General features: G+C 37.5%; 1 protein-coding gene across 2 annotated transcripts in view; it reads left to right on the plus strand.

Moving 5' to 3' along the window:
* The window catches only part of USP12 (ubiquitin specific peptidase 12), an 84,487-nt gene that overhangs the window by 23,696 nt on the left and 38,606 nt on the right, over positions 1-22,185 (plus strand). For both annotated transcript variants that reach the window (XM_024580752.3, XM_045188085.2), the window contains exon 2: positions 19,586-19,666. In XM_024580752.3, coding sequence (XP_024436520.1) covers positions 19,586-19,666 — 81 coding nt within the window. The remainder of the gene's footprint in view (positions 1-19,585; positions 19,667-22,185) is intronic.

The following is a 22,185-nucleotide window of genomic DNA, read 5'->3' on the forward strand; positions in this document are numbered from 1 at the left end:
ACAAGGACAGTACAAGTAACTCCCAAATATTCTTTACTCAAATTAACCAGTTGTTTACATGTTGCTGAACTTGCCTGGCAAATGTTCAGTGATTTTATTTGAACCATTTGAGGATAAGTTGGAGAATTGGGCCACTTTACTCTTAAATTCTTCAATGTACATTTCCCAAAAACAAGGATATTCTCTTTTATAACCATAGTAAAGAGAAAAAATATTAATACTGTTATCTAGACCATTTTCCATGTTTAAGATTTAGTCAGTTGTCCTGGTAATGTCCAAAATAAAATTAAAATTATTATGTGATGTATTTGTCATTTTTTAGTGTTCTTTTAATAACAGTATTTCAGCATCTCCTTGTCTTTAATCATGTAGTACTAGCCAGTTATTTTGTATACTGTTTCTCAGTTTGTGTTTGGCTGATATTTCCTCAAGATTAGACTTAGGTTATGCATTCTTTTTAGCAGGAATGCCGTAGCCGTGATGTGCCTTATTCGGGAGGAATGTGATGGTGCTGATTTGTTCTACTATTGGTGGCGGTAACTTGTATCATTTGGTTATGGCTTTTCACCAAGTTTCTCCACTGTCAAGTTACTGTGCTTCACTTTGTAATTAATTTGGGGGTAGTGTTTTTGATACTAAGTAAATATACTGCTCATCACCAAATTGCACTAGTTAGTTTTAGGACTGTCATTCCTTCTATATGTATTTGTTGGCATTGTACTGCGACAAAGAAGTTTCCCTCCTTTCTATTTGTTCATGTATTTATTTATAGCAGTACAGACCTTATTTTGTTAAATAGATCACACTCCATTGTTATTACTATTAATTTTCATGCTCAAGTCCTTGCCTTGGACAGTGGACTTCAAGCTCACTTCTCTTTCCCTTTGTCTGTCTTCATCATTCTTTGAACACGTTCTAAAATAAGGTATTCTCTGTTCATCTTGTATTTTCCGTTACACAACCCTGCAGCCAGCCGTTTCTCTGAAGTGTCTTGGCTCCTTTTAGTGGAGAGTGGTATTTAGAACCAAGATATGAACTCTAGGTGTGCGCATTGCTACTGGGGTGTCATGGTTTGAGGTTCTTTTAGTGGACATAGCAAGGAAATTTTAAAAAATTTAATTCACATTGATAATTTCAAATCAAATTTAATATTAGAATTTTTATTTTCTTCTTTGAATCTGAACGTCTTCTTTTTAATTCAAATAGCTACAGAAGGCCTTAGAGAAATCCTTGTGTGGTGTTTTTGAAGTTCAGTAGTGATCTAGTGTTAGTAGGTTGTTTTGGTTGCAAAGTCGCTTGTCACCTGACTTGAAAATAATTGTGAAATCTGCTGATTTCTTGTGAGAGTAAATGAACAATTAGCAATTAAAAAATTTTTGTATTTCAAGTTAAAATCTTCTGAAATGACTTTTTATATCTAGATACTAATTTATTTACATACGAAGATTAGCATTAATCAAATTTCCAGTCTTTTAAGGATTCAAAGTGCTAATTTTGTTGTCTATAAAAATAAGATAATATCTAAAAGGGTTGTTTTGAAATTAAAATAGATCATTATGTAAAGTGCCTGGTATAGTCTTTGGCCCTTCATAGATCTGTAATAAATGGTACTTATTATTGCGCTATTTTGCCTATACAGACATAATAAGCATTCAGAATTGTTTGGTTAATAGTGCTTATTGATGTAGATCTAGGATTTCATATTGTGAACTTGACTTTCTGTGTGTTTTCATAATTATACTGACTTGCTTAACATATAAGTGAAAACTTAAGTGAATTTTCAGACTGAATACACCTATGTAACCAGCTTCAAACTAAGAAACTATATCATCAGCACTTCCGAAGCCTCCATTATGTTCCTTCCCATTCACTGCCCACTATCTTCTCTTTTAAGGGGCAGTACGTGAATTTTCTACTTCCCTGCCCCACGTAAAACATAAAAGAATTACTCTATTTTTGAAATTAGAATTGTATTAGATGAGAAACTTTAAATGGGCTTTGTAAATAGTTTTTTCATTGCATATTGTGATTTTTTAATGCATGTACACTAACAATATGTTTCCAAATAGGAAGTAATTTGTATTTGACATTATCACAAGGTAATCAGTAAGTAGTGTGAGAACAACAAAGGCAGAATCTCAGTTTCCTTTTCTGTAGGGAGGAGCTGACTTTGTATTCCATATCCTTAGTAGAGCACCTAGTGCACATAAGCCACAGAAGAAAATGTTTTTAAAATACAGGGTGGGGGGAAAGTAGGTTTACAGTTGTGAGTATACGAAACAGTTTGTTCTTGTATTATTATTTATTATTGTATTATTTTCCATACAAACAATTGTAAACCTACTTTTGCCCTGCCCTGTAAATACATGAATCCATATAAGCAAGTACTTGTATATATGAGTTCACCTACATTTATTTGTATCCTACTTATAGAATGATTTAAGGTGGGACTTGAATGTATGAAGTTGCTTTAGGAAAGTTCTGTCTTTCTAAAGAAATTTCAGGTGTTACCAGTTTATATGAGTGACTATTTTCGAAGCAGTTTTGTACAAGTGTATAGCACAAGCTGTAGGAAACTCATAGTTGCAGGATTGTAGGGTATATCAACGTTACAGGAACTAATAACCTTCCATTCAGATGTAGGGTAAACAAGCTTTGTTAAGTGTGTTTGCACCTTCAGTATTGTATTTTGATCTGTATGCTGACCATCTTTGTCACAGAAATAATCAGTTTGGGAAGAGTGCAGCAGAATGTCGACTGCAACGATTAGAGAGAGAGAGAGGAAATACCTGCAGTCAGAGCAAACTGAAAAGAATTAAGATAATCTTGCCTGGAAAGATGATGATTAAAATATAGAAGGTGAATTTAGGGCTGCATGATCCTCCATTGTCTGAACTGGGACCCTTTGGGAGTGAAAAGTGCCATGACAACTGGCTACAACCAAGACAGACTGGACCATCTGATCTCCTGTTACAGGTGAACATGGATTCTCTGCCACATTCTGGAGTTCTAGAATTAGTATTTCTTTAAACTCAAAAGAAATAATAACACACAAGTATATGACCACAGCAGTAAACGGTACATACAACATGGTAAGTCAGGAGTTTTGGGATTGAAAGTATGAGGGAAGATTGTATTAGTTTTCTAGGCCATGGAGCAAATTGTCACAAATTTAACAACGTAAGTCAACACCTTTATTACATAATAGCTTCTGTGGGTAAGTTGTATACTCTGCGAGGCTGCAACCCACGTGTTGGCCACAGCTCAGTTCTCATGTGGATTCTCAGTTGGCCGTGGATCTGTTTCTGAGCTCACTGAGGGCGTTGCAGAATTTGTTGTAAGACTGAATGAGGGGTGAAAGCTGCCCTCAGCTCCAAGGGACCAGCCATGTGGCCCTCACACCCTATGGCAGTTTGCTTCTTCAAAGCCAGAGTCAGAGTGATACAGAGTCTTCTGTATTGTACCACAATCACAGAAGTGGCGTCCCATCAGCTTTATCGAAGTCTGTTGTTTGAAAGCGAGTCACAGCTCCTGCCCACATTCAAGGGAACACTTGTAATTTCTGTCCACCACAGTGATGCATTTACGGTGGCTTGTCAGGGAGACTGAGGTTTATTTCTTGACTTGTGTAGTATCTTACTTGTAGTTATTTTATTTGAGGGGACATCTCTTTTGGAACTAATGCAATTATTATTCAGATCACTTGTTTGGCAGTTAATCATATATTATATTTTTTAACCAAACCTGATCTTTTTTATTATAGAAAAACTTAAATGTATTGAAATGGACAGCATAGTATTTTATGTGCTAGCTGCAGCAAAAAGACATCTGTGGATCAAACCTTGTGTCTTTTTCACTCCTACCTACTTTAAACCTTCCTGTATTATTTTGAGGAAAATTCCAGGCATTATTTCATTATTTAAATATTTTGTGATTTGACTTTACATGTGTTTGATCTAGGTCCCATCTTTTATATTGGGTAGTACATATATTTTGTTCCAGTGGTGCATAGTGGGTTGTCAGTACCTATTTGGAAAACTACCCACATGTATACACATAGAAATTAGTTGTGTGTTCTCTAATTAGTTTGAATTGACACTGCAGACTAACCTCAGGATAAGTTATTTATCTACTTTATTCTCTCCATTGAAGAAAAATTTCACCTTATTAAACTACCCAAAAGGTCTTTTTTTAAGGTCTATTTTTGTTCTCGTTATTCATAAGACTTGGGCTTAGGAGTCTTAAATTTTTTTGGTGCTTCTGAAACAAGTCATAGTTTTTTGAAATGAATGCAATAGGTCAAATAGAACATGGAAAACAATTTGCTTTATTATGGCCACCCTAACTCTCACACCCTCAGCAGTAGGGCAGAAAATTAGGGCTCTGCGTAAGACAGTATTGTTACAGCAGGAATCATTTCAGCATCCTCCAGCAGTGGGGAACTGGCCGCTCTTCCTAATTGCTTTTTCACAGTTGACCTGTGTTGGGGAAACAGTCCTTAGATAACAATTCAGCAGTAACTCAGGCCTCCAGGGGGGAGACTGGGCGGTGAAAGGGACTTGTTGCTGCCTCAATTCTTAGAGAATGAGCCCTGTGAAAGCAAGTTCATATGTTTTGGGATGGGATAGTCTTACCCAACTTGGAAGTGAAGAAAAGCATGTTTTCCTTTGTGCATATATATAAATAGCAGATATCTAATAATTTATATATTTCATAGACCTTAATATTTATGTGTTTGAATTATAAATGTTTGGAGATTCACATGCTATAGTAAAGGGTTATTTGTATTTAATTTATAAATTTTGTTACACAGATTTGAGATTAAAAGTTATATAAATGTTTTCATTCATTTATAATACTATTTTATTAACATAGTTGTTCATAGGTATCTTTCACATCAGTGTTTTTTCCTCTCTCGTTACTTTTGTGACACTAGTGTGGTTTGTCAACCCATCATCAGTGTTTCATTTAAGTGTGTCTCTGTGTGCAGCACTTGGGCATGCGTTCTTGATGGCAGCAGGGATGCTGTGGCTTGCGGGAGCAGTTCTGTTTATATCCTACTGACAGTTATTTTTTTGCTCACTTACTTGCATGATATATCATCAATTGCTGACCTATTCTTTAAAAGTGATTTTTTTTAATTTATGGATTTGAGAGAGAGAGAGAAACATTGATTTGTTGTTCCACTTATTTTTGCATTCATTGGTTGATTTCTTGTATGTGCCCTGACCGGGGATCAAACCTGCAGCCTTGGTCTATCTGGACCATACTCTAACCAACTGAGCTGCCTGGCCAGAGCCTATAAAAGTGATTTTAAAGGTTTCATTTATTATCCCATCCATCATATACAATAATGAGATATTTCTGGTTCATGTTAATCAATGTGTTCGAGTTCTTCTGTAAAGGCATCTCGAACTCTCATTTATTGAGGATGTTTCAGGTGCAGGAGACTTCTCTGATAACCCTTTGTTGCTCAAAATGAGATAATTGTGAGAGTATTTTTTGTAACCTGAGAGACTTTAGGGGACTTTGGTAGAAAGTAACTCCTTCTTTTCTGAGAGATTTGGATGAAAGTTCACCCTGTTTGTACATGTACATACATGTATTCTGACCTTGAACTCATTGAACTCTTTTCCCACTGATTGAATAAAGAGGGCCTGTTCTCTCCCCTTTTCTGAGTCAGTTTTCAGAGTATAGTAGAGGATGAGCCTAGATGCTAAGTCAAAGGTGTTAAATTTTAGAAATTGAATTGCTTTTGATCAGAACACTTCCGTATGTTGCGTCTCCCCAAGTTCTGTCCTGTGGGTCTTTTGTAACCCTGTGAAGAGAGCTTTTTCAGTCCTTTTCATTTTTAGTATGGTGACACAATACATACAGTTGTTTTTTATACAATTTAAAATTTTTCTAAATATAGATCTATAAATTTTGTTCACATTTCTACATGTAATACTTAAGAGAACACTATTGGAGTTTATCACTTAGAAGAGTGGTCTGAATGATGCTGTCTTTGGTTTGGGCTGAGTTTCTGATGAGATTAATCAGAGATATTCCTTCCAATAATGTAGATGTTTATTAGCAAAACTTTCTATATGACATAGACAGCACTTATACTCTGGGTTGAGTAGACTACTTTGATTATATTTGTCAAAACAAAGAGTCTTACTTTGTAAGAAATATTTTGTAAGGAACCTCAGACCAGTTTGAACACATGCATATCCACTTCTAAAGTTTCTGTGGAAGGAACAAAAGATGTGTCTTTGTGAGTGTGGTGAGTGTCTCTATTATAGTTTGTTAAACTATAATAGAGCCCCGGCCGGGGTGGTGCAGTTGGTTGGGTGTTGTCACGCACAACAAAAGGTTTGCACATGGCTTGGGTTGCGGCTCGGTGGCTTGGTCAGGTATGAGAAGTAACCAACTATTTGATGTTTCTCTCTCACATCCATGTTTCTCTCCCTCTCTTTCTCCCTCCTTTCCCCTCTCTCTAAAAATAAATAAATAAAAGTTAAAAAGAAAACTATAATAGAACTAGAGAATAAATGGTGCTTACCAACAGATCAGATAGTTTTGAGGAATTCCTAGAGGATTGAAAAGTAGTAGTTAGGATTAAAGAGACAGCAGTGAGCAGGAAAAGTTACAGCAGGAAGGACAACCATTAAACAGAACAACTGGGCATGGAAGCCCGAGTTTGCATTCTGCTGTTGGTTGTCGCAGTGTAGCTGTGATGCAGTCACCATGGTAATCAGAGAAGGGGAGCCGTCTCTGTTTTCCTGTTTTAACAGAATAGTGGGCCTGCCTGGTTTCACCTTTACGATGAAGCTAGCGACATAGCCTTTGCCAAAAGTGGGGAACTTTCAGGGGTGTCTGGCTGCATGCAAGCCCAGGATGGGTATGAATGTGGCCAAACACAATATCGTAAATTTACTTAAAACATGGGATTTTTTTGTGATTATGTTTAGCCCATGAGATTTTTTTGTGATTATGTTTAGCCCAAGACACATGTATTTAATGTGTAGCCCAACTCTTCTTCCATTGTGGCCCAGAGATGCCAAAAGGTTGGATACCCCTCGTAGGGCTTGAGAGTGGAAAGAGCAGAGAGAGGCTGTGATAGTTTGTTTTTTTGCCACAGACTTGGGGACAGGTTGTGGTTCCACACTCAGAACTGCTCCCTTTCTTGACTTGCCTGCCTGTTTCTCACACATGTCCATTCTGTGGAACTTGGAACCTGCGTTTTCAGGACAGATGGAGAGGAAACCCATGGGAGGGCCTTTAATTCACAAATATGAACAACTAACATGGGATTTGCAGTGATGTGAGGAACACCAAGAGCTTGAATGAGACCAGAAACTTTGAGTAGTTACAGTGTAATGGCCAAGGCCCACATTTCCCTTCCTTCACTTTTTTCTTTCTGTTTTTGCTTTCCTGTACTGTTTTTTGTTGGAGTGATTTAATTTTTTTTTTTTTTACTAGTCACCTATAAACTTTCTGGCATACATAACTAACATTTTCTTACTTCTGAAGTTATCAGCATCTCTGCCCTTCTCTCTACTGCATAAGTCCAGCTTCTCTGTCTGCGCTAGCTACTGTTGAGCGGCCTCTTTCCAGTTACTGTTTTTTGAATAAAGCAGATTTAGTTATAATTGTAGAAGCAAAAGTAAGTATTATAGTATCTGAATATAAAATGAAGTATTTGGGAGGTGGAGGAAATGAGAGGTAGAAGGAGAGGAAAATGCTAATTTCCTTGTGTTTCATAGCAGACATTTCTGAAATACTATATGAAATTGGTAAATCTAGCTAGAGATTTAAATATAGAATGACTAGAAGCCCTAAAACAATATTATACCCCATAATATATAATACTGATTAGGAGGTGGCCTGGGGAAAGAGGGTTGGGAGGTAGTTGTGTGCCAGTTTTTCATCCTGCGTAGCCCAGATTAAAAGCTGTTGACTGAGGCATATATTATTTAAAGTTGTGATAATAATCACCATAAAACCAAACTGTTGACAGTGGTTGTTTCTGGAGAAAGGCACCTGAAGGGAGGGAGTGGTAAATAATACTTTCATGTTTTTATTTTATACCTGCTTTACTGTTTGCGTTCTTTTTAGATTGTGAGCGTGTGATATTTATTAGATAAAGTTTTATACAGAGGTGTACAAAAGGGATTTGATGCTTGTTCTAGTATTTACAAAAACTCTCTACAGGGAGGTAACTTCAGACTTTTGAATAGATTAAAGATTGGTATATGTTCCTTCTACCTACACAGTAGCTTTCAAAACAGAGTTCACTTAAAGGAAATACTATCGTCTATTGGAATTTTCCATGTGTTACTCTGTTTGGTAAAATGATTACTTAGAAAAATTTAAATGACTAATAATACCTTTACACAGTGCCTTACCACTCTAGAGAAGTTGCATATTCATTATTTGATTTTCACAGTAACCCTGGGACATGGGCAGAGTTGATGGTTTCCTATATTACATAAGGTGAGAAAGACTGACCAAGTGACTTCCCAAGGTCATGTGGCTTATAAAGTGGTGACAGCTAGGTCTCAGACTCTGTTCCTCTGATTTCAGCTCACTGCTCATCCCACTACTACTGCAGAGGTCCTGCTCAGCCTTCTCTTGTCCTGTGACATTCGAAATGCCCCCCCTTAATCAGTTCACATCTGCCTACTTTATTATATAACCCAAACACAAGTTCCGACATTGATTTCTTACAGCGTTCTGACGTTTGTATTCTAATTGTGTTTTAAATATGAAAACCTGTGGTTTATTTTAAAAGATGAACTTTATTGCAATTTTTAAGATGTGCCAAACATGAACATTGGGTATCATTATGCCTCTTGTGATTTCTGCAGCTAGACAACACTTACTCCTCACCCCGAGGAACTGATTCCCAGATGCCTTCCAAAGTTTTTCTGATATCCTTGTTTTGCCCTTTTGTGGCTTGCTGATTCGAAGCTGTAGAATTTAAATGTTTACTTCAAGAATTAACTTTTGGACTGCATTACTGCATAAGCAACATCTGGCCTTGTCTGAACTCTGCAGTTAATGTTTTTCACCTAAGAAATTTTGAGCTTCAGAAAGTGAGTTGCTCTCCAGGAAAACAACCCTGGGGAAGTAAGCAGTAATTGTATTCGCTCTTGTCTTGGGAGCCCAGTGTAAGAACCTTTGACCCTTGATCATGTTTTTTTTTTAAATTGTGGTAAAATATATATAATGCAATATTTGCCATTTTAACTAATTTTAAGAGTACATTTCATTGGCATTAAGTACATTCACCATGTTGTGCAGCCATCACCGCTATGGAATGTAATCAGAACGTTTTCATCACCCCAGATAAAAGCTATTCAGTAGTCACTCCCCATTCCTCCCTCTGTACATACCTTGCAGTCCTCTGATCTACTTTCTAATAGGAGTTTGCCTATTATAAATACATCATGTAAGTGGGATTGTACAATATTCTTTTGCGTCTGGCTTATTTTACTTTGCATAATTTTTTCAAGTTTCATCCATGAAAGAGTACTTCATTTTTTTATGGCTGAATGATATATTATTCCACATTTTGTTTATTGACTCATCTTTTGATAGGAATTTACACTTGTTTCCACTTTTTGGTATGATAAATAATGCTGCTGTGAACATTGACACATGAAGTATCTGTCTGACTTCCCATTATCAAATCTTTTCAATACATTCATAGGAGTGAAACTGCTGAGCCATATGGTAACTCCATACTTAACTTTTTGAGGAACTGACAAATTTCTGCAGGTCCTTGCCAGCTGTGTTACCCTCCCCCACCCCTTTTTGATCCTAGTCATCCCAGTGGGTGTGAAGTGTACCTTGCAGTTTTGATCTGCTTTTTTCCCTAATGAGTAAGATACTGAGTATCTTTTTATGTAATCATTTGCTATTTGTATACCTTCTCTGGAGTAATGTCTATTAAGTCATTTTCCCATTTTTTAATTGGATTGTCTTTTTGTTCTTGAGTTGTAGGAGTTTTTTTTATACATTGTGGATATTAATCCCACTTGGTCTTGGTCAGTAATGCTCTTAATATATTTTTGAATTTGGTTTGCTAGTATTTTGTTGAGAATTTTTCCATCTTCATACAGAATATTGGCCTAAAGTTTTCTTACAGAGCTGTCGTAGTCTGGATTCATTGTCAGGGTGATGCTGGCCTCATAAAATGGGATAGGAGTGTTTCCTCCATTTTTGGAAGAGTTTGAGAAAGATCTGCGTTAATTCTTCTTTAAGTGTTTGGTGTTTAATTCCACAGTTATGTAAATTTTCCAGATTTTCTTAAATCAATTTGTGGTTTCATATCAGTGTGGTCAGAAAAGATACTTTATATGGCTTCAGTCTTTGACGTACATCGATGTGATGATACCACATGTGATCTGTCCTGGAGAATGTTCCACGTGCCCCTGAGAAGATTTATTCTGTTGTTGGGAGGAGTGTCTTGTTCTGTTCATGTCTCTCGTGTGTGTTGTTCAAGTCCTCTATTTCCCTACCGAGCATTTGGTTGTTTTAACCATTATTGAAAGTGTGTATTACAGTATCTAACTTTTGTAGAACTGTCCCTTTCTCCCTTCAGTTGTCAGTTTTTGATTCATGTATTGTGAGGTTCTGTTGGTGCATGTATGTTTATAATGTTACATCATTTTCATAGATTAAACCTTTCATTAATATGTGATGTTTTTCTTGTCTCATAACATCTCCCTCCAGGCTTTAATAAAATATTGTTGACATATAACATGTGTAAGTTTAAGGTATGTGTACAGGATGATTATTTGATACATGCATATATTGTACATTGATTACTACAGTAAGGTTAGTTAACATCTCCATCCCCTCACATAATTACAGTGTGTGTGTGTGTGTGTGTGTGTGGTAACACTTAAAATCTTTTAACAACTTTCAAGTGTGTGATACAGTTTTGTTATAAATTTCTTTTTACTAAAAATGTATCTTGTCTGATAATAATATAGCTCTTTTCCCTCCAGCTCTCTTTTAGTAACTTTTCTCGGACTATCTTTTTACATCCTTTTACTTTCATGTCTCTGTCCAAAATGAGTCTATTGTAGATATGATGTGGGTGGGTTCTTTTTAAATCCATTCTGCCACTCTCTACCTTTTAATAGAAGAGCTGAATTTATTTACGTTTAAAGTAATTACTAAGGAAAGACTTATTTCTGCATCTAGCTATTTGTTTTCTGTCTTATGTTTTTTTTATTGTTTAATTCTTCTATTAGTGCCTTTTTAATATTTACTTGATTTTTTTGTAGTGTGCCATTTTGATTTCCTTCTTTCCTTGTATGTTTTTTAGTTGTTTTCTTAATGGTTTTCTTGAGTATTACAGTTACATCTTAAATTTCTAACAACCTATTTTTAACAATACCAACTCAATTCTAATAGTACACAAATACTTTGCTCCTATATACCTCTGTCTTTCCACCTTTTTATATTGCCACAGATTACATGTATACACTGTGCACCCATTAACACAGGTTTATAATTGTTTAATGTGGTTTCCTTTTTTTAGTCATATATGAAAAAGGGTAGTTAAAAAACAATAATATAATTACAAGGTAAATAAGTACTGGGGTGTAATGCACAACAAGATGACGACAGCTAACACTGCTGTGTGATGTATGAGAAAGTTGTTAGAGTAAATCCTAATAGTTCTCATCACAAGGAAAAATTTTTTCTTTTTACTGTATCTGTATGAGAAGATGGATGTTAGCTGAACCAACTGTGGAAATCATTTCACATTATATGTAAATCAAACCATCACGCTGCATACCTTAAATTTATACAGTGCTGCATGTCAATTGTTGCTCAATAAAACTGGAAACCCCCCAAAAGTACAATAATACTGGCTGTTACCGTTACCCATGTTCTTTATTTCTTTACATGGCTTTGAGTTATTACCTAGTGTCTCTTCATTTTCGCTGGAAGGACTCTCTTTAGAATTTCTTGTAGGGGCAGGTCTACTAGTAATGAATCCCCTTAGGTTTATCTTGGAATATCTTATTTTCTCTTTTACTCCTGAAGGATAGTTTTGCCATTTATAGAATTGGTTGACAGTTTTTCTCTCTCAACACTTTAAATGTCATCCTCTGCCTTCTGGCATCTGTGGTTTCTGATGACAAAATCAGCTCTTAATCCTTCTGCAGATCCCTCGTGTATGATGAGTTGCCTCTCTAAAGACTTGGATAGTCTCTTTGTCTTTGACAATTTTACTGTAATGCGTGGATCTTGTTGAGGCGTTCCTGTTTCAAATTTGCTGAATTTCTTGGATGTGTAAATTCAGGTCTTTCATCAAATTTGGGGAGTTTGGGCCATTCTTTCTTTCCCTGTTTGCTACTTTCTTTCCCTTTTCTGGGATTCCCGTGGTGCATATGTCGGTATGTTTGATGGTCCCTCAGTGTCTGTTCATTTTCCTAAATTATTTCTGCGTTGTCTTCTTCAGACTGGATAATTTCAACTGCCTTACTCTCAAGGTCACTTACTTACTCTCAAGATTCTTCTGCCTGCTCAAATCTGCCTTGAACTCCTCCAGTGAATTTCTTATTTCAGCTATTGTACTTAAAAAAAGAAGCAATCTAGAATTATTATAATCTCTTTATTGACATCCATGTTTATTCATACAGCATTCTCCTGATTTTCTTTAGTTCTTTGTTGTTTCTTTGAGTTCTTTGAGCATATATAAGGCGATTGATTTAAAACTTTGTCTAGTAATTTCAATGTCTGGAATTTCTCAGGGACAGTTCTATTGTCAAATTGCTCTTTTCCTACAAAAGTGCTTTATTTTCCTGCTTCTTTGTAATTTTTTGTGGTTGAGAGCTGCACTGTTCGAGTGTTACAATGTGAAACTCTGGGAATCAGACTCTCTTCCCCCCTTAGTGACTGCGTTTGAGTGTTGCAGTCATCTGTATAGTGACTTTTCCAAACGGATTTTGCAAAGTCTGTGTTCTTTGTTGGGTGTGGTTACTAAAGTTTCTGTTATCTGTTCAGGTTGTGACATGAGAGATTTACTTAAATGTCTGGAACAACACCCCCCCCCCCCATTGGAAAAGGGAGGTGGCTGTAGTCTAAGAAGGTCAAAACAAAAGCAGCCTTTGCTGTTCTCCAGAGTTTGGAGGGCAAGGTTCCCATTGCCCACCCCTGCTGTGGGGCTGAGTGACAAGGAATGGTAGCTGGTTGGCACACCCTGCTCTGTCAACAGGATTTGGCAGCCTCTCTCTTCACCAGCCACTTCCTTGTAAGTGTTCTGCCATGGTTGATTCTGCTGGACTTTTCAGCTTAATGGTTTGGGTGGAGGGATTGGCCCGTGGAGCTTCCTACTCCGCCATTTGCTGTGACGTCATTTCACCCTTGTTTATATTTGGACACAACTGCTCATGGTGCCAACTACAGCCAGTTCCTTTCTGTATTTGACAAAAACTATTTAAGCTTGATGATAGTTTTACCTTTTATTGGGGGGGCTAGAGTACAGTTAGCCTCTGGAATCTGGAGTTTGAGTTCTGTAGTAGTTAGAGAGTAATTACCGTAAGTCAGTCAGTAACTCACATGGTTTTGATTTCACTTTAACTTAACGATACTTGTATCTGTGTAGTGATTTTCTTTACAGGGATGCCAGAGCAAGACATTTGGACTTATCCATTAGTGTTGGAGACTGTACCTCCCAGTTCTGTTTGTGTCTTATCAAGGCTGGCTTTGCTTTGTGCTGAACTCTGATTCTCAGATGGTGTTTGCAGCCCTCTGAGATAGGCTGTGAGGGTACAGCGCCAGTGATAAGTCTGTGTCAATCTAAGAGTCCTTTGTACTGTCTGTGGAGCACATTTTAATTTTGGTGGTAGAGCTAGGGCCAGAGGAGGCCACTGTGGAGGGCCTAGGTCAAGATTCTTAGAATGACTGCACGTCAGGGTGGAACCCCCCCCAGCCTTTTGAGAGGTTCATCTGAAGGTGGGAGTAAGGAGAGGCAAAGGAACTCTTTTTGTTTAATGCTTACTGGTCCATGCACATTTCTAAATATCTTCTACATGGTTTTCAGAAACAGGCCATGATGAAGGCGTTGTTTGCCCTGTTTTGCACATTAGGAAATCGGAGCTCAAACGGGTAAAATTCTTGTCCTAAAAATCACACTTTGATTGTGATTCTACATTACTGCTATTTTGGAATTGTAGCATTTTTGATTTACAATAGATGCCATAAACCAGGCATCTTGCTGGTGAGAAAAGCAAGGCGTTTTGTGGAAGGCGACCTTGTGTTCAGCAGGGTGTAGTAGAACCAGGCGGGAGTGCGGGCCTCCTGCTCTGTAGGCCTTTGTTTGGCCTGCTGCTGAGCCTGCAGCTGCAGTGTTCCAGCGCCCATTCACGTTCTTCAGGCTCTCAATTTCCAACATGAAAGGCTGTACCGAGGACCCCTCTGAAGACAGATTCAAGGCTTGGCTCTTGTAGTTCCATCCATTTATGAGGCTTTTCCCAGATCCTCAGGCTCTCAGTGTTACTCCTGCCTGACGTCCTGTAGTACATGCTATGCCGTAGCATAGTTTGGTTCCTGTTCTCTCCTCTATAACTCTACATTTATTTAATATTTTTTACCTGTGTGCCATTGTGAAAAGCTAATTTTTATTCACTGTGTACTCCCCAATTAGATTATGACTTTGCAGTTTCTTTTCTTAGAGTTTTTTTTATCCTTTACAGCTCGCATATCACAACTTTATTGATTTCAACCCACAGTGAGAAATAGACTTATTTCTTTACAGTTAGACATAATTGTTCGTACCTACACATTGGAACAAAAGTCTCAAGAATCTACTCTTAGGAGGGAGATGTGCTCTGTTTTACTGAAAAAGAAAATGATAGTTGGGTGCTGCAGTTTGGAAATCACGTTCTGTAACGTCTCACACAGGGCTAGATATTCAGATCCTGTTTGGATCTCACCTTTACTTGAAGGACTATTGCTTTAAGACTTTATGATGTCTGAAACTTAGGATATGGAAATGGTTTGTTTTTTTTTCATAAAAATTTTTGTTGTATTTAATATAGTTTCAGGGACACAGTGTCTTCCAGAAGATCAAGTATGGGATTTTAGCCTGAAGTTTCTTTGTTTTCTTGTATAAGAGATATAAACTTGTTTCTCACATCAGCTCTCTCTGTGCCTCAAGAACTTTCCTTAGTGTACTAAGATCACTCCCTTCTCTTATCTTTGGGAAGCCTTTTCTGCCTGTTTTGGTAAATCTCCTTTAGGTACTGACCTGTATTCATCTTAGAGTAATACATATTGGATTCTAAGATAGGATTTGAAACACTAAAGTGGGAAAAATGTTTTGTGTTTTCTTATGTTGTATTAAACTAAAAGAAAGTTGTCTGGGAACTAACAGTTTGCCATAACTAGTATAAAAAAAGGAAGTATTGGGGTTTTTTTTTAACTTTAAAAAAATTTTTTTAATTGTTCAATTACAGTTGTCCCCATTTTCCCCCATTACTCTCCCCTGCCCTACTCTCGCCCCTTCTGTATTCAGTCCTTCCCCACCCCCCTTGTCTTTGTCCATGGGTCCTTTATACATGCTCCTTGACTTGACCTTTCTACTTCTATCCCCTATTGTCCCCCTCCCCCCACTCTGATCACTGTCAGTTCTTTATTTCCATGTCTCTGGTTCTGTTTTGCTCGCTTATTTGTTTTGTTGATTAGGTTCCACTTATAATTGAGATCATATGATATTTGTCTATCACCTCCTGGTTTATTTCACTTAGCATAATACGCTCCAGTTCCATCCATGCTGTTGTGAAGGATAGGAGTTCTTTTTCTTTCTGATGCATAATGTTCTGTTGTATAAATATATCACCGTTTTTTGATCCACTCTTTTACTGATGGACTTCTAGGCTGCTTCCAGCACTTGGCTATTGTAAATAATGCTGCTATGAACACTGGGGTGCATAGGTTCTTTTGAATTGGTGTTCTAGGATTCTTAGGGTTTAAATCCTTGCAGTAGAATTGCCGGATCAAAAGGGAGTTTCATTTTTAATTTTTTGAGGAAACTCCATATTGTTTTCCACAGTGACTGCACCAGTCTGCATTCCCACCAACAGTGCACTAGGGTTCCATTTTCTCCACAACCTCGCCAGCACTTGTGTTGTGGATTTACTAATGATAGCAATTTTCTCAGGTGTGAGATGATATGTCATTGTGGTTTTACTTTGCATCTCTCTGATGGCTTATGATGAGCATTTTTTCATGTGTCTACATGCCATCTATACGTGCTCCTTGGAGAAGTGTCTATTCAGGTCCTTTGCCCACTTTTTAATTGAATAATTTGTCTTCCTGGTGTTGAGTCATATGAGTTCTTTATATATTTTGGAGATTAAACCCTTGTCTGATATATTATTGGCAAATGTTCTCCCATACAGTGGGTTCCCTTTTAATTTTGTTGATGGTATTTTTAGCCATGCAGAAACCTTTTAATTTGATGTGGTCCCATTTGTTTATTTCTTCCTTTGTATCTCTTGCTCTAGGAGATATATGGGCAAAAATATTGCTATGAGAGATAATCCAAATTTTTACTGCATATGTTTTCCTCTGGGATTTTTATGGTATGGTGACGTATTTGAGTCATTTATCCATTTTGAGTTTATTCTGGTGTATGGTGTAAGTTGATAGTTCAGTTTCATGTTTTCGCAAGTAGTAGTCTAGTTTTCCCAACAACATTTATTGAAGAGACTGTCTTTACTGCATTGTATATTCTTGCCTTCTTTGCCAAATACTAATTTACCATAAAGGCGTGGGATTATTTCTGAGCTCCCTATTCTGTTCCATTGATTTGTGTGTCTGTTCTTATGCCAGTACCAGACGGTTTTGATTATAGCAGCCTTAGTTTGATATCAGGTATTGTGATCCCTCCAACTTAGTTCTTCTTTCTCAAGATTGCTGAAGCTGTTGGGGTTCTTTTTTGGTTTTATATAAACTAGTGGGATATTTGTTCTAGGTCTGTGAAATATGCCATTGGTATTGTAATAGGAATTGCATTGAATCTACAGACTGTTTTGAGTAGTAAGGACATTTTAGTAACATTAACACAGTATATACTTCCAATTATTTGTATCTTCCTCAATTTCTTTCTTCAGTGTCCTATAGTTTTCTGAGTACAAGTCTTTCACCTCTTTGGTTAAATTTATTCCTAGGTACCTTTTTTCTTGTTGCAATAGTTTACTAATTTTAAACAGGATTTTTCTTTGTTTCTCTTTCTCATAGTTCATTATTGGTGTATAAAAATGCCATTGATTTCTGAGTATTGATTTTGTATTCCAGTACTTTCCCAAATTCATTTATTACGTCTAGTATTTTTTTGGCAGAGGCTGTAGGGTGTAGAAAACTACATACATACTGTATAGGTAGAAACTATACAGTATGATGTCATCTGTATATAATGACAGTTTTACTTCCTGCCTCCCAATTTGAATGCCCTTTATTTTTTATTATATGATCGCTGTGGCCAGTATTTCCAGTACTATGTTGAATAAGACTGGTGAAGGTGGACATTCCTGTTTTGTTTCTAATCTTAAGGGAAACGCGTTTAGTTTTTGCCCATTGAGTATGATGTTGGCTGTAAGTTTTTCCTATATGGCCTTTATTTATTATTTTGTAATATGTTATATTGATTATGCTATTACAGTTGTCCCATTTCCCCCCCTTTATTCCCCTCTGCTCTGCGCACCCCTCCCACCCACATCCCCCCCCCCTTTAGTTCTTGTCCATGGGTCATACATATAAGTTCTTTGGCTTCTACATTTCCTACACTATTCTTAACCTCCCCCTATCTTTTACCTACCATTTATGCTACTGATTCTCTGTACCTCTCTCCCGCTCTCTCCCCCTCCCACTTCCCCGCTGATAACCCTCCAGGTGGTCTCCATTTCTGGGATTCTGTTTCTGTTCTTGTTGTTTGCTTGTTTTGTGTTTGTTTTTGTTTTTGTTTTAGGTTCGGTTGTTAATAACTGGGTTTGTTGTCATTTTACTGTTCATATTTTTGATCTTCTTTTTCTTAGGTAAGTCCCTTTTAACATTTCATACAATAAGGGCTTGGTGGTGGTGAACTACACTGTTGGTTCCTGTACATTTTCCTTTATTTCACCTAGCATAGCCTTCATTTTTTCATCTAATTTGCGACCATATTCAACCAATTCTGTGAGCATCCTGATTACCAGTGTTTTGAACTCTGCATCTGATAGGTTGGCTATCTCTTCGTCGCTTAGTTGTATTTTTTCTGGAGCTTTGATCTGTTCTTTAATTTGGGCCATTTTTTTTGGTCTGGGCACACCTGTTACATAGTAAGGGGCGGAGCTTTAGGTGCTCACCAGGGCAGGGCAACACATGTTGTGCGTTGTGATGCTGTATGTCGGGAGGGGTTCCAGAAGGAACAGTCCCGCTTGCTCTACACTCTGCTGGTTTTCAGTCACTTCCCTCACTACCCATAAGCAAATTGGGCCCTTCTGGTGCAGATCCCTGGGTGGGTGGGCTTGTGTACGTTCTAGGACCTTGTGGGTCTTTCCAGCAAACTCTCCTGCGAGGCTGGGAGTTTCTGCTGCTGCCTCAGACCCCACAGATGTTTTCAGTCAGAGGTTTTGAGGCTTTCTTTCCCTGCATGGGAGCCCTGGGTTGGACAGTCTTTCTCGCTCCCCTGTTGTTCCTTCTGGTTTATCTGCATGCAAATATGGGACCACCCAGTCCGCAATCCTCCGCTTCACAGGGTCCGCCAGCCTATATGGCCTTTATTATGTTGAGATGTGATCCCTATATTCCCACTTATCTGACAGTTTTTATCATAAATGGGTGCTGGATTTTATCAGTTGCTTTTCTTTGCATCTATTGATTTGATTCTATGATTTTTATCTTTCATTTTGTTTATGTGATGGATCACGTTTATTTATTTACGGATAGTGTACCCACCTTCTATCACAAGAATAAATCCCACTTGATCATGGTGTATGATCTTTTGGTCTTTTTAATGACTTGCTGGATCTAGTTTGCTGATATTTTGTTGAGGATCTTCGCGTCTATGTTCATCGTGGACATTGGCCTGTAGTTTTCTGTCTTTGTTGTGCCTTCATCTGGTTTTGGAATTAGGATACTACTGGCCTAAAAAAAAAAGCTTGGAAGTCTTCCCTCTTGATTTTTTTGAAATAGTTTGAGAAAGATAGGGGTTAATTCTTCATTGAATGACTGGTAAAATTCGCCTGTGAAGCTATTAAAAAGTTCAAATCTCTGAGATGGCTGCTGTCAGCTTACAGACTTCTGCGAGAGTACATGACACAGCAGGGGCTTTAATCCATTACTTAGATAAAAGAAACAAGTTAGCAATGTAATTCCTTGGGCCTTCTTTGGTTACTGAGAAAGTTTTTGCAAACTGGTTTTCAGTAATATTAAAAGCTTTTATTCACTGTCCTTTTTAATTTTCTTTGAATAATGTTAGGCAGTTATAGAGAACATAGTTTTTTCAAGGATGCCTCCATAATGCCTAAGTAATTGTGATAATGTTATGAAGATATTCTAAATACTAAGATTTTTATTTTTTGTTTCGTAGGGCGCCAATGCCTCGGCATTAGAGAAAGAGATTGGTCCAGAACAGTTTCCAGTCAATGAACACTATTTTGGATTAGTCAATGTAAGTATTCATTGATGCTTACTTAGTCTTCAAAGTTATGGTTGGAAGTATTTTTTAAAATGGTGAATGCATTTCATAATTTAGTAAAGGAAACTTGTTTATTTGTATCAGTAGACTTAATGCCAAGAAACTTGATTTGGAATTTTGAAGTTATATTTAATGGGTGGGAACAAGGTTGTCCAATGACTTGAGTTAACACTTGTAAGCCTGATTTTCCCTATTTTGTGTCAGATTTCTCGTAGCCAAAGTTTCATGTGGCTTAGTCCAAATGATCTCTTGATCCTTTGAGAATTATTTAAATGTCTACATGTAAGTGGTCCAGATAGTTTTGTAAATGCCTCTATGTGTCGGTAGGATCTTTGTCAAATGACTTCTGGTGTTTTTCTACTAGTATAGATATAAAAGTACAAAATATAGGGAAAAAATACATTCCAGTTCTTGTGGAGATAATTCCAGTAATTATACATTATTGAAATTTTGGAAGAACCTGCTTTAGAAATTTTAACTCTTCTGTAACACTAGAAAACACCACAAATCTGTGGTATGTAATTGTTATAGTTTATACTCTCGTACTATACTGTTAAGTGGATCCATGGTGAATGTTTAAAGAAAAAAATCTATGCATGCATGATAGTGCAGATAATAAAGTGAGCTAAATGCAACAACATTGGTGTGTCACTAGATACTAGTGTGTATTACGGTGTATGCGATCGATTTCTTGTGTGATTTGGGGAAGGCACTTAAAGTGCCACGTGTGCTTCCCCTGCTTTGAGTTCATCTCTGTAAGTGTAAAGCTTATAATGAGGAAATCAGCTGCCTCCACCCTCCTGACTTCCAACAGCTTTTTTTTTCTAGAATTTATCCTTAGATTCTAAGTAAAGTGCTTACACTTCTATTTTTAAAATCCTGCTATTTAAAAAAAAAAAATCCATTGACTTCCTGTTATGGTAGATGAGAAATTAGCTCTTTCCGTCTACCACCATCCCCTGCCAACTTTACTCTCCCCCCTTCTTTCAACATGGAATTAACCATTGCTTTATTTTTTCATTTCCTTAATTTCCACTTATATTTCCCAAAGTCTTTATCAGAACAAACAACAAAAGAAACCCAAAGAATTTCTCAAGATCGGTTTCCACTGAGTCATGACCATCAGGCAAACTCTCCTTTTCCTGGTAACACCCCCCTGGAGCCCTCTGTCTGCTGTGTGTCCTTTGCCCGCGTTCCTGTCTGCCACCTGAAGGCATTCCCTTCAGTCTCTCCTCTTCTAGATCCTGTTTTGTTTCCTGGTTTTCTCCCTGGCTTTGTGGAACACATTCTGCTGTAGCTTCTTTAGGAAATGCGTGTGGGAGATAGACTTTGAAGTCTTGTGTATTTAAAAATGTTTTGGTTATTGTAATAGCTGCATATAGATCCTAGTTTATAACCTTTAGGAATTTTTAAGGCCATACTCTCTTGTTTCTGGCTTCTGTTGATGTGCTGAGTGGGCTGATAGCATACTAGTTCTTGATCTCTTCTGTATATGGCCTTTTCCCCCATTTAAAACATTTGGGGGGCACTTTTAGGATGTTCTGTATCTTCTGTCCACAGTGTTCGGAGATTTCGTGTGTCTCGTTTCCCTCAACCCATTACTGCATCAGGCCTTTATGCCCCTGTCCAGACTGGTGATTCATTTTCCTCAGTTCTAGAACATTTCTGATACTATTATTTGAATAATTTCTTTTCTATCAGTGTAATTTCTTCACTCTGTATTTTTTGATATACTGTTAGTTAAATATGGAAACACTTAGACCGATTCTCTGTATTTCTTGGTTTTTTCTCCCATATTTGATCATCTGCCTTTTTAAGTTTGCATTGTAGGCTATTTCTTTGGCTTTTTTTTGTCCGGCTCATTACACTTTTTATTTCTTAGATTGTTACTTTTGCTTTATTATTTTGTTTCATTACAGCAATATTTCTGTTATTTTTCTCAGGTTAGTATTTACAGTTCGTTGTTGCCGAGGTTTGCTTAGACTTACCGGATTGTTTCTGAGACCTCTAAGCTCATTCTCCCCCCACTACCCCCCGCCCCTGGTTTAAACTATGTATTTTTTTTCCTATTAGGAACATACCTCAAATTTAATTCACATATAAAAGTGAAATTCTAAAAGGCCGATTGGGTTATTATGGGTGGAACTTGTCTACCGTGGCGTCACTGCAGAGCGATGCCCTGGCAGACAGACTTTTCAGAAAATAGCTCCCTGTCCGTCTCTCCCCCAGCTCACACACCTGCCTTCAGTAGCTACATCCTTTTCTCTGGGGCTGTTTATTACCTCCTGGGAGCACTCCTGCAGTCTCGGTCTAGGGGTGGCTTAATTTGGGCCTCTATTTAACCCTCTGTTTCCTCTTCAGGGCCTCACTGCTGTCTTTCAAGGTTCTTGACCAGAGCCTCCTGGTCAACTTCTGTGGAGCCTAACTCTGCCCTTGAAAGAAAGGTTAAGTGTCGGGGTTGAAATGGTCTTTTTGAAGACTTTACAACTAGA

Source organism: Desmodus rotundus, chromosome 3 (genome assembly GCF_022682495.2).
Source record: "Desmodus rotundus isolate HL8 chromosome 3, HLdesRot8A.1, whole genome shotgun sequence".
Lineage (NCBI taxonomy): Eukaryota > Metazoa > Chordata > Mammalia > Chiroptera > Phyllostomidae > Desmodus > Desmodus rotundus.